Raw genomic sequence first — 13,269 nt, 5'->3', positions numbered from 1 at the left:
TGACAAACTGGTGCTAAATAGTAAATTCATGCCTTCAACATTTCTGTTGTTGGACTTCTCTTATTGTAGTCAATTGCTTTAGATGAGATGGACTGGGTGATGGACTGACCTTGTTGTAGAGTCTGGTTGCTAGGCTGCGCTGTAGAACCCTCTCCCTATAGGAGACTGCTTTCAGCAGGAAACTCAGGTCCCCCACCGTATCCACATTGAAGCCAAGGAAACTACCGAAGACGGACATGAACAACATTATCAACCTGAACAAATTCTATCATTGCACAATTCTATAGACATGAGGAAAGGGGGCAGCTAGTGTACTATTTTAGTGTACTAAAGCACTCACACACACACTTCCACAAGTGGGTACAAGCAAGACTATTCTCTCATTAAGGACTTTTTAGATAAATTGTTTTCATTGTACAGTATGTTCAAGCAAATAGGCAGAATAAACAGCATTGGACAAATAACAATTGCATCGTCAGTGCACGTCCAACTCATTTTCACATGATGTTCAGTAAAAACAAAGCAAAAAACTAATTAGAAAATAAACCCTAAATGAAACCCACCCCATCCACCCAAGTGACCTGTTTGATTTAACTCCTTATAGCAAGAGACCTTTCAGTTTCAGCGGCGTTTGACCACATTGTTAAGGTTCTTTCATTAATGACTTCTAATAACTTTCAAGATGGTCTCATAACCAGCCAAGCACAAGGATTGTGTAAAAGTTGTACACACTAAACGGACATGACACCTAGTGTGAAGCCATCTCACCAGATAGTGGAAAACCACACTACCATAGTAGCAGTGTGTAAAATGAAAGGGGGACTCTATTCTGGGAAACTGTAGCATCTTAAAAGAACATATATCTTAATGTTCCACTACACAATAAGATGAAAGTGTTTGTGTGATAGCTTGTGAGAAAAGAGTTGTGGTTTCCCCTACTAGGAAATATGAGAATATACAAAAAAATATGAGAATACATGTGAATAAATGAGGTATTTGAGAGGAGTTGAGAGTGTGGACAGATGTCTGGGTTTTTCTGTTGTATAGAAGACTCAGCATTATATTTTGAATGCTAAATTCTAGAAGTTTATGGGTGTTTAGCGAGTCTAAAACGGTCCCCATGAGCAAGAAATAGCTCACGTGAATGTACTTATTTGACGCACAAAGAATAGAAGACAGTGGCATAGAAAGCAGTGTACTGTATACATTTTGAACCCATCTCCCAAAGTGTAGCTAATAAAAATAAAATAAAAATGGTTTTGTCGCATACACCGGATAGGTACAGTGAAATGTGTTGTTTTATAGGGTCAGCCATAGTAGTACAGCGCCCCTGGAGAAAATGAGAGTTAAGTTCCTTGCTTAAGTGCAAATCGATAGATTTTTCACCTTGTCAGCTTGGGTATTTGAACCTGCGACTTTTCATTACCTGGCCCAACGCTTTAACCGCTAGGATACCTGCCACCTTCAATATATGACCCTCTAATGACCTTGTGGCGTTGAGTGGCGTTCACTGACCTGGTTCTGAGCCTGTCAGACACTGAGCTCGTCCAGGTTCTGATGAGTCCGCCCACCACACTGTTTCCCAGCTGCCTGGTGAACTGGGTCATGAGCTCCTTTACCACCACCTGGGACAGGTCAGAGGTCAAAGGTTGAGTGCTTGAATGCTGAGTTGTCAAACATGCAAACCTCTGTTGTACTAGTATAGTTACATGTATTTAAGAATGGGGACAACGGTGGATGATCACGATTAAATTGGATAAATGTATAGATATTCTGCTTGTCAACATTCATTGTGAAAAACAAGACTGGGGGAAGCTAAACTGAACTAAAGCGGTTTCTAGCTAGCACCAAGACATATTTTAACCGCTCTTACAGTAGCATAACCAGTCTTTCAATGTAGAGCTGGATGTTAATTGCCATCTCATGATAGATGAAACACTCGCAATGTCATAAATGGGCAAATCTACTTTTGGAACTGTAAAAGAGATTCTAATCTGGCACACCATTCATGTTTCAATTTGGGTAAAATGTCAGTTTGGGTCAGCTGTGGTCTTCTTCATGCTTCAGGTCAGTAGTAAACTCATTAATGTGGTTGGGGACTGTCATCTTCATTAGGGGTGCAGTGGGGATACTGGTGGTGGAGGGTTGAGTTGAGTTCAGCTGGCAGAGCCTCCTCTCTCCTTGTGACTGTAGTCCAGACAGACAGACACCTTAGTTGCCATAAAAATGTAATTATGTTTGACTTGGCACTGTGTTTGACTTCTAGTTCCCACTCCGATCCTTCCCACTGCAACGTTTTTCATACTTCACTTTGCACTACGTCCTATACATCTTACCTTTGATGTATATGAAGCAAAATAAAATAGTGACTATACTGTACAACAATATCGAAAGGATAAGAACATATGATTGCACAACAGTTGGTCTGACACTAAACCACCTTCATGTTCAGTCACACCCTTGTAAATACATTCTGTCAACCAAATTAACCACCTGTCTACAGAAATATCATCCTCCATAATTAAATCAAACTGGGACAATGATTTCACTATCCACTTGGTTTATGAATACTTCCCAGGGTCTGCGAATAATTGTAGTTTATGATGAGCTATTCTGATTTCTGAGTCTCCCTCAACAGCAATGTATCTGAATGGTTACTTTGTTCCAATTATCTCAGAGTTCAGAGAGTCGTGTGTGTGTGTGCAGTACGCTCATCACTTGCTTTGTAGTTCCACTCTACACTCGCAAACAAGGAGAAATCACCCTCATCCCCAATAAGCCAAAAATAATAATATCCAATTGTGTGACAATACATACTAATGAAATTCTCTCAAAGCACAATTCCTTTATCAAGTTGCAGGGGCTCCACTCTAGAAAATGTCAGTATATAGTTTTTGACAAAACTGTAAGGTTCATCTGACTGTTTTGAGAACCAAAGGCAGACTCTGTGAGCTCTATCAACTTGTCTGTCTAGGAGCCATGGTTAGTATACAGTAAAATGTGAAAATTACATTACCAGTTTAAAACATTTCACATCAAAAGTGTGATGAACAGCAAAACAACATAATATAGCACTTAAAGTTTTAGAGAAGGTGTGAGTAAAATACTGAAGAGGACTTTGCCCTCTTTGGTTCTTTTACCTGTAACATGACGACGTTGTCCCCTTCAAACGTGACAAAGACATCAGAGTCACACTTCAGAGCAGGGATTCGGTTCTCCATCATAAAACCCTAACAAAGGTCAGAACCCAGAGAAACATGTCATCCACCGATATAAAGACGCACCTAATTTATATTCAGTAGTGATGGGTTTCACATGTCCAATTCATGTACGTAAATTAAATGAAAGGTCAACAACCCTGGTCCTAAAATGCCACAGATTATGTAGGCTTCCATTCCAATGCAGCACTAGAACACCCAATTCCACAAATCATGGTACAGGGACCAGCAAGATTGTCAACTAATATGTCGACCAATGAAATAATAGATCAACACTAGTTGGTCATTTTACATGAAGAAAAAGTGTGTGACTTGCTTCAGCTCTTTGAAAGTATTTTCTGGTAGTGGAAGAAGTTTAAAATGTATTACTTAAGTGAAGCAGTGAAATATTGTCAAAGTGAAATATATTAAAATATCTGGTCTGATTACTTTGATACACTACTATAATCAACCGTATTACTTTGGAGTGTGGGGCAGTTGGATCACATATTTCATCACAAATGAGACTACTACACTTTTATGCACATTCTTACTAGAAAACCACAGTATATAACAACTGTACTAATTACTCATAAGGAATTAGAAAGGTTTTTGGCTATTATTGGGGAGAGAAATATGATGGTGCCTCTAGTGGAAGAAGTTTAGACTTTTTTTGTTTGTTGCTATAGTAACCTCCCTTCAACCATACATTTATTTCATAACCAAATTATAAAGCTGTTAAAAGAAAGTTATGACTGGATCGCTCAATAAATAGGATGTATAAATAAATGGATAGATACATAAAGTAAGGACACAGAATTAAAGACCTAATGGATGGAGGAATGATGGGATAAATGCAAAGATAAAGGAAGTTATGGAATATGGATGAATGGACATTTTCGGTCGAATGAGAGTTGTGAATGTGTTGTGCAAGTCAGTATGTCTTGCTTTACACCACACAAAGAATGTTTGAAATCAAAACAAAGGCGTCGCCAATCCTACTTCCGTGTCCTAGTCAAGGAATTTTTGAAAATTCCTTGGTTCTTGAGGGTGGTGAGCACAGAATTGCACTTCAGCGCCGCCAGCTGGATGAGGGTTTAGTACTGTGCAAGGCAGCCTACAGACAAGTACTAAAGGTAAACGATAACTACATGTAGACAAACAGTGGTAGGTCAGTTCAGTGGGTTGGAGTGAGCTGTGTGGCATAGTAAGTCTTATGTGCTCCCCCATTGTTAAATTTGAAAGTTCTGAAAAGTTCCATGGCAGTTAATTCAACAGTGTGACGTTAGTAACAACATCACCTCATTTAGCTAAAACAGCAGTACCTCTTGATTGGTAGTAGATAATTCTGTTCTGATTTAAATAGCAGAGAAGTAGACCGAGATATCATATCCTTTAAGTTGTCTAAAGAGATGGGTAAGTGGTCAAAAATTCTGTTATTTGTAGAAGTTGAGACAAAAATTTGTTGATGACGTTACTAAAAAAGCTATCATGTTTTATTGGTAGAAGATTATTCTGTTCTGATTCGAGATTTGAATAGCAGAGAAATAGACCAAGATGTCACAGTCTCTAAGTTGTCTAAAGTGCTGGGAAGGTGGTAAAAATTCAGTTGTTTGTACAAAGTTGGATATTTGGTTTGCTAATGCAGTTACTAAAACAGCTGTAACGTTTGATCGGTAGGAGACATATTTGTTCGTACTTCAGATTTCAATAACAGAGAAGTAGACGAAAATGTCTTACCCCCCAACTTTTTGTCTAACTTATTGGGAAAGTGGTAAAAAATGTCAGTTAATAAAATGTTAGAGGAAATGTTGTTGATGAGGTTACTTAAAGAGCTGTAACGTTTGATTGGTACCAGATCATTCAGTTCTGGTTTCAGATTTGAACAGCAGAGAGGAAGATTTCACACGCCCTAACTTTTTGTCTAAGTTGTTGGGAAAGTGGTCAAAGTAGCTGATGTGTCAAAAGTGACATTGTTTACAGTGAATAGAATAGAATGTTGGGAGTGGTGATGTCACAATGGGACCTTAAAAATGCTGAGGAAATCCCATGAAAGTGGATGGATGACAAAAAAAAAGGACAAAGTGTAAAAGATATCAAAAAGTTATATGCAAGCACACTATTCCAGACCAGTCTACGCGTTTTAAAGTTAAAACAGCATTTCTAGTTTAAACGGTGTAGGAGGAGTCGCGTTGAAAATAATAATAATAAACTACTCAGAAATCATTCTTACAATATCTAAAGAATATTATGACTTGAGAAATGGAGACTCAAACATGTTAATTGTTTCATAAATAATAAAAAAAACTATTTCAAAACAGCTTCACTTTTGAAAGCAGTGAAATAAACAGGTAAAAGTCAGACAGTGTCACTACAAAGTGCGGTCTGTGTAGGATCAGACACTCAAGAGATGCGAGCACTCCCACATGACAAGGCGCAGCGTTGTGGTTTCCCAAGTTGCCCTTAGATCACCTCAACGAGAAACACTCAAACCTATTCATCACAGCATTAGGGACTTATTACAATGAAACTATCCCCTACAACAGCAGTACTGCATTAACTGAATGAGTAGACAGAAATGACCTCCAAGAACCCTCTGCACTCTACATGGACATGGTCACAGTGGCATCCAAAAACAAGATCCAGAACTAGACAATGGACCTGGGTCTTTAAATGAAAGAAACATGGTTAGCAGATGACTGGGGAGTAGTGGTATTTTAAATAGGATTGGAATAATGTGCGTCACATACACATGTATGCACGCAGGCATGCACACCCACACACACAAGCAAATGCGCACACACACACCATGCCCCCGGTGCACTCGCGGCACTCTTGAAGGCAGGCGAGGTTCTCCCAGGTACTGTAGGCTTTGAGTCCAGCAACCAGAGCCTGGAGAGAACTATTGTTCTGTAGAACCTCTCCTTTGCACAGAGCATGGTCCATCATACATGCTGCAAACCTGAAACACACACACACACACGGACACACACGGACACACACACACACACACACACACACACACACACACACACACACACACACACACACACACACACACACACACACACATAACATAAGAAATTAGAACACATTCCTAGTATCATGTTCTATAATTATAATACTATATAATTGTGAGGGACATACCTTCGAAAGAAAAAAGGAGAGAATCTCTGTGATTTATAGTAATGCTGTACAACATTGATGTTGATTTTGTTCATTTTCCAAATAACAGAGACAACTGTTCTGTACAGACAAAACACTAACAGACAGAACACTGACACTACAATGCATCATTATAGTGACAAGACTGTCATTTACTGGCATTAGATACAACTGCTCTTTTCACCACTATGTCAGTAACATCAAACCCATCAGTATGTGGGGGAAATAACACTGTTTAAGAGTAGTGTTTCCCTTTATATATCCCAGCGTAGGGCCCTGAGAGTAGAGGCAGTTTCAAGTGGTGTTTGACTACAGTTCTCTCTGATATTGATGTGTGTAGAGCAAAAAAACCTGAAGAAGCCCATAAGCCGAAACACATAGGTTTTATTTTTTGCAATAAAGAAGCATCTTTATTTAAAACCACTTAAGGATCGGCCCCTTTCTTTTCAATTTTCGCCTAAAATGACATCCCCCAAATCTAACTGCCTGTAGCTCAGGCCTTGAAGCAAGGATATGCATATTCTTGGTACCATTTGAAATGAAGAGAAAGGCCATAATGTATTATTCCAGCCCAGATGCAATTTAGATTTTGTTCACTAGGTGGCAGCAGTGTATGTGCAAAAGTTTCAAACTGATCCAATGAACCATTGCATTTCTGTTCAAAATGTATCAAGACTGCCCAAATGTGCCTAACTTTTCATGTTCAAAACTGTGCACTCTCCTCAAACAATAGCATGGTATTCTTTCACTGTAATAGCTACTGTAAATTGACACTGAAGTTAGCTTAAATTCTTGTTAATCTTTCTGCCAATATCAGATATGTCTATGTCCTGGGAAATGTTCTTGTTACTTACAACCTCATGCTAATCGCATTAGCCTACGTTAGCTCAACCGTCCCGCAGGGTGTCAAGCAAGGTAGCGGCAGCGATCCCTTCCCTTTACACTATAGAGGAAGTGCTAACATTACCTGGTGGTGAAGGTGAGAGCCAGAGCTGCAGCCAGGTGAGGCATCAGTCTGAGGTACTGGGTCTGGTGCTCAATGATCTTCACCTCTTGCTGGTCCTTAGGCCCAAACTGACGCCGACTGGAGGGAGAGAGAGAGGAGGGAAAGAGAGAGAGGAGGGAAAGAGAGGGAGGGAGGAAAATGTGTGTGAGAATTGGAGAGAGTAGAGCGTGAAAGAGACTTACATTTTGTGTGTGTGTGTGTATGTGTATGCTTGCGTGTGTGTGTGTGCGCATTTGTTGTACTGTGAATATGTACAGTGCCTTCAGAAAGTATTTATAACACATATTGACATATTCCACATTTAGTTGTGTTACAGCCTAAATTAAAAATTGATTGAAAAGTTTTTTTTCCTCACCCATCTACATACATTACATTACATACAGTTTAGGTCGGAAGTTTATATACACTTAAGTTGGAGTCATTAAAACTCGCTTTTCAACAACTCCACAAATTTCTTTTTAACAAACTATTGTTTTGGCAAGTCGGTTAGGACATCTACTTTGTGCATGACAAGTAATTTTTCCAACAATTGTTTACAGACAGATTATTTCACTTATAATTCACTGTATCACAATTCCAGTGGGTCAGAAGTTTACATACACTAAGTTGACTGTGCCTTTAAACAGCTTGGAAAATTCCAGAAAATGATGTCATGGCTTTAGAAGCTTCTGATAGGCTAATTGACATAATTTAAGTCAATTGGAGGTGTACCTGTGGATGTATTTCAAGGCTGGTTCATCCTTGTGAGCAATTTCCAAACGCCTGAAGGTACCACGTTCATCTGTACAAACAATAGTACGCAAGTATTAACACCATGGGACCACGCAGCCATCATACCGCTCAGGAAGGAGACGCGTTCTGTCTCCTAGAGATTAACGTACTTTGGTGCAAAAAGTGCAAATCAATCCCAGAACAACAGCAAAGGACCTTGTGAAGATGCTGGAGGAAACAGGTACAACAGTATCTATATCCACAGTAAAACGAGTCCTATATCGACATAACCTGAAAGGCCACTCAGCAAGGAAGAAGCCACTGCTCCAAAACCGCCATAAAAAGGCCAGACTACGATTTGCAACTGCACATGGGGACAAAGATCATACTTTTTGGAGAAATGTCTTCTGGTCTGATGAAACAAAAATAGAACTGTTTGGCCATAATGACCATCGTTACGTTTGGAGGAAAAAGGGGGAGGCTTGCAAGCCAAAGAACACCATCCCAACCGTGAAGCACAGGGGTGGCAGCAACATGTTGTGGGGGTGCTTTGCTGAAGGAGGGACTGGTGCACTTCAGAAAATAGATGGCATTATGACGAAGGAAAATTATGTGGATATATTGAAGCAACATCTCAAGACATCAGTCAGGAAGTTAAAGCTTGGTCGCCTATGGGTCTTCCAAATGGACAAAAACCAAAAGCATACTTCCAAAGTTGTGGCAAAACGGCTTAAGGACAACAAAGTCAATGTATTGGAGTGGCCATCACAAAGCCCTGACCTCAACCCTATAGAAAAGTTGTGGGCAGAACTGAAAAGGCGTGTGCGAGCAAGGACGCCTACAAACCTGACTCAGTCACACCAGCTCTGTCAGGAGGAATGGGCCAAAATTCACCCAACTTATTGTGGGAAGCTTGTGGAAGGCTACCCGAAAAGTTTGACCCAAGTTAAACAATTTAAAGGCAATGCTACCAAATACTAATTGAATGTATGTAAACTTCTGACCTACAGGGAATGTGATGAAATAAATAAAAGTTGAAATAAATCACTCTCTACTATTATTCTGACATTTCACATTCTTAAAATCCTAACTGATCCTGATCCTAACTGACCTAAGACAGTGAATTTTTACTAGGATTAAATGTCAGGAATTGTGAAAAACTGAGTTTAAATGTATTTGGCTAAGGTGTATGTAAACTTCCAACTTCAACTGTACATACATACATACATACATACATACATACATACATACATACATACATACATACATACATAACAATACCCCCTAATGACAAAGTGAAAACAAGTTTTTAGAAATGTTTGCAAATGTATTGAAAATGCAGAAATATCAAATGTACATAAGTATTCACACTCCTGAAACACCTTCGGCAGCGATTACAACTGTGAGCCGAGTAAGTCTCAAAGACCTTTCCACACATGGATTGTGCAACATTTGCCCATTATTCTTTTCAAAATTCTTCAAGCGTTGTCAAAGGCGTGTGGCGTGTGTGAGCATTTTCAGGTCTTGTCATAGATTTTCAAGTAGATGTAAGTCAAAACTGTAACATAGTCACTGAGGAACATTCACGGTCTTCTTGGTAAGCAACTCCAGTGTAGATTTGGCCTTGTGTTTTAGGTTATTGACCTGATGAAAGGTTTATGAAACAGGCGTTCCTCTATGATTTTTTATTCTTTCTTATCCTGAAAAACTCCCCAGTCCTTAACAATTACAAGCATACCCATAACATGATGCAGCCACCACTATCCTTGAACATATGGAGAGTGGGGAAAGGGGGATACCTAGTCAGTTGTACAACTGAATGCCTTCAACTTAAAATGTGTCTTCCGCATTTAACCCAACCCCTCTGAATCAAAGAGGTGCGGGGGGGGGGGGGCTGCCTTAAATCGACATCCACGTCGTCAGCGCCCGGGGAACAGTGGGTTAACTGCCTTGCTTAGGGGCAAAACGAGTTTTACCTTGCTAATGCGGGGATTTGATCCAGCAACCTTTCGGTTACTGGCCCAATGTTCTAACCACTAGGCTACCTGCCGCCCAGTGGTACTGTTGCATTGGATTTGCCCCAAACATAACAATTTGTATTCAGGACAAAAAGTGAATTGCTTTGCCACATTTCTTTGCAGTATTACTTTAGTGCCTTGTTGCAAACAGGATGCATGTTTTGAATATTTTTATTCTGTACAGGCTTCCTTCTTTTCAGTCTGTCAGTTAGGTTAGTATTGTGGAGTAATTACAATGTTGTTGATCCATCCTCTGTTTTCTCCTACCAAAGCTATTAAAAACCTATACGGGATCGGTGTCCCTAAACCCAGACGGTTGTTGCTCAATATGGGATAATGTGACTAGAAAACATTGTATACAACAGCTAACTTTCCACGACATAGACATGTCTTATATGGGCAGAAGGCTTAAATTCTTGTTAAGCTAACTGCGGTGTCCAATTTACAGTAACTACTACAGAAGAAAAAAATACCATGCTATTGTTTGAGGATAGTGCACAACAACAAAACACTTTTATCATGGCAACTGGTTTGATACATTCACCTCTGAAGGTAAATAATGTACTTGCATTCAGTAATCTTGCTCTGATTTGTCATCCTGAGGGTCCCAGAGATAAAATGTTTATATTCAGAATGTAGGAACTGGGGTCTACAGTTTGAACTCACTGCTGTCTCTGGCTCCACACCCACCCAGCCATCTTGATGTGTGAAAGTTAGTGTATTTTCCGGAGAGAAGCTAATGATTCATCATGTATAACATTCCCGGGAGTGTGTACACTTAAATGTTTATTTACCATAGCATTTTTGTATATTCTCTATAGTTATATACTTGAAAATGTATACATTTACCAATTCGGCAGATTAGGGCAAACTCCTGGCAGACTTGATGCAATTATTCACTGGATCAGTCTATAACTTTGCACACAAACTGCTGCCATCTTTTGGACAAAATCTAAATCACACCTAGAGTCCTATCTCAATGTATGGCCTTTCTCTTGCATTTCAAAGATGGAACAAAAAAAATAGAAAAAGCATATTTTTTGATTGTATCATCTTCTACCAGATCTAATGTGTTATATTCTCCTACATTAATTTCACATTTCCACAAACTTCAAAGTGTTTCCTGAGCTACAGGCAGTTAGATTTGGGTATGTAATTTTAGGCCTAAATTGAAAAAAACTGTCAGATCCTTAAGAGGTCTTAAATTCTGTAACTTTTTTAAAGTCATCATTGGCCTCCCTGAGAAACTTCCTTCCTCTCCGGCAACTGAGTTAGGCAGGACGCCTGTATCTTTGTAGTGATTGGGTGTATTGATACACCATCCGAAGTGTAAACAATAACTTTTTTTTTACCCTTCTACCAATAGGTGCCCTTCTTTGCAAGGCATTGGAAAAACCTCCCTGGTCTTTGTGGGTGAATCTGTGTTTTAAATTCATTGCATGACTGAGGGACATTACATATCTTGACTCAAGAAATGTCAGCTTTGCATTTTTAATTAATTGGAAACATTTTAATAAAACATTATTTCACTTTGACATTATGGAGTATTGTGTGTAGGCCAGGGACCTAAAATCTAAATGTAATCCATTTTAAATTCAGGCTGTAACACAACAAAACGTGGAAAAAGTCAAATCGGTGTGAATACTTTCTGAAGGCACTGTATGTGCTGATGTGGTGGAACATTAGTTTTGTGGAGTGTATGTTGAGTGTTGAGATGTGGTCACCGTCACACACATGCCTTGTTGTGCACCTGTTGCTCTGGAAGCATTACAAAGTTTATCTCTGAGTATATCTGCACAGGTGTCTCAGTGGGGAGAGTGGGGGAGGGTGGGGGGCAGACGAAGGCGATGGATGGTGATATAGACTGGTTTAGGGGGTACAAGTGAGTTTCAAAGAGATTGCAGGGAAAATGTAGATGCTGCAGTCTCGAAGGGATGGCACTGTTATCATTCCCTACTCTGATTTATAGACCGAGGAGCAAAATATACTAACTTTGATGACATCAGTTCACTAACCGAGATACTGTAAAGTTAATGTAATGTGACACTCCGATATACTTCAGCTGTATGGTTTAAGTTGTACACTCTAACTGTGTGATTGACAGTCCCATGTTACTAAATAATGTGTTAACCAGAAAGATCACACGGATGTTTCTACTATGTCAAGGTTTGTCCCCTGCCAGACCACAGAAGAGCACACACCTGGGTGTTTACACAGAGGGGAAGTCCTCACAGATGACGATCCCACAACCTCTCCTCAATGTATAGTAGACTCAACTCTGAAAACAAAGCTAACAGTGGTTACACAATGTACTGTTCAAACACAGCTAACCCTAATTGTATGGGGTTAGCTGTGTTCTCTTTAATGCAAGTCACTGACAACACGACCATCATTACTCTCACTACCAAGACCACTAGCCCCACTTCAAGTTCCTAAAGGTTTTACTATGCGTGTTGGTGGTGCATTGGGGAGGGGGGGGGGGGACGGGGGACGGGGGACGGGACAGGACGTGTGTCACAAAACAGGAAACGTGTCCTCCATGTGCAGTAGTCTGCATCGGTATTGTGATTACCTCCCTCTTTCTGTCTCTCTCTGTGTGGGGGTGATTTGGGGTGATTTTTGGGGATGCCAACCACAGAGAAAACCCTCCCCTTTCCACCAACCCACGCTCTCGCCCCCACATTGGAAACCTTAGGAGAACACACGCAACCCACACGTGAGGATGCACAACAACAGATATGGAAAAACAAGAGACTCCCTCAATAGGGCTGTCAAAAGAATGTTTGTTTTCTGAGGTAAACTAAATAATGCTCAATATCTATTGCTGTTTTCTTCCCATATTGAGCCATTTGTTATTTTGTTGATATTCAGAAGCATTTTAAACATAATAGGAATTGAATAGAGTTGAGTCAGCTCTGAATGGAAAAAATAACCATCTACATAATTTATTACATCGATTATGAGATGAGTTGGTGTGGAGCTAGTCTCGTGTTGCCATACCTCCAAAATCACGTCGTTGTCACGCCTCACTTGGAGGTCTGGAGAATTTCATATTGCAAAAACTGTTTGAATGGTCCGCTTGCACCCAGTGACAAGACTTTGATTGGATGTTACATTTCAAGAACCCTCCCTCCACACTCTCGTAGAAGGGCTGCTGTGTATTATGTGCGTC

The 13,269-nt window shown here is 40.0% G+C and overlaps 1 protein-coding gene across 1 annotated transcript in view; it reads right to left on the bottom strand.

Annotated features, from left to right (window-relative positions):
- The window catches only part of acoxl (acyl-CoA oxidase-like), a 47,701-nt gene that overhangs the window by 22,404 nt on the left and 12,028 nt on the right, over positions 1 to 13,269 (bottom strand). Inside the window, exons 11-15 of the mRNA XM_014154849.2 lie at positions 7,330 to 7,446; positions 6,006 to 6,159; positions 3,141 to 3,230; positions 1,516 to 1,625; positions 110 to 221 (exon numbers count right to left, since the gene is read on the bottom strand). Coding sequence (XP_014010324.1) covers positions 110 to 221; positions 1,516 to 1,625; positions 3,141 to 3,230; positions 6,006 to 6,159; positions 7,330 to 7,446 — 583 coding nt within the window. The remainder of the gene's footprint in view (positions 1 to 109; positions 222 to 1,515; positions 1,626 to 3,140; positions 3,231 to 6,005; positions 6,160 to 7,329; positions 7,447 to 13,269) is intronic.

Source organism: Salmo salar, chromosome ssa18 (genome assembly GCF_905237065.1).
Source record: "Salmo salar chromosome ssa18, Ssal_v3.1, whole genome shotgun sequence".
NCBI lineage: Eukaryota > Metazoa > Chordata > Actinopteri > Salmoniformes > Salmonidae > Salmo > Salmo salar.
Note: the sequence above shows the minus strand (reverse complement) of the source record. Positions and strands in the feature narration are given on the sequence as shown.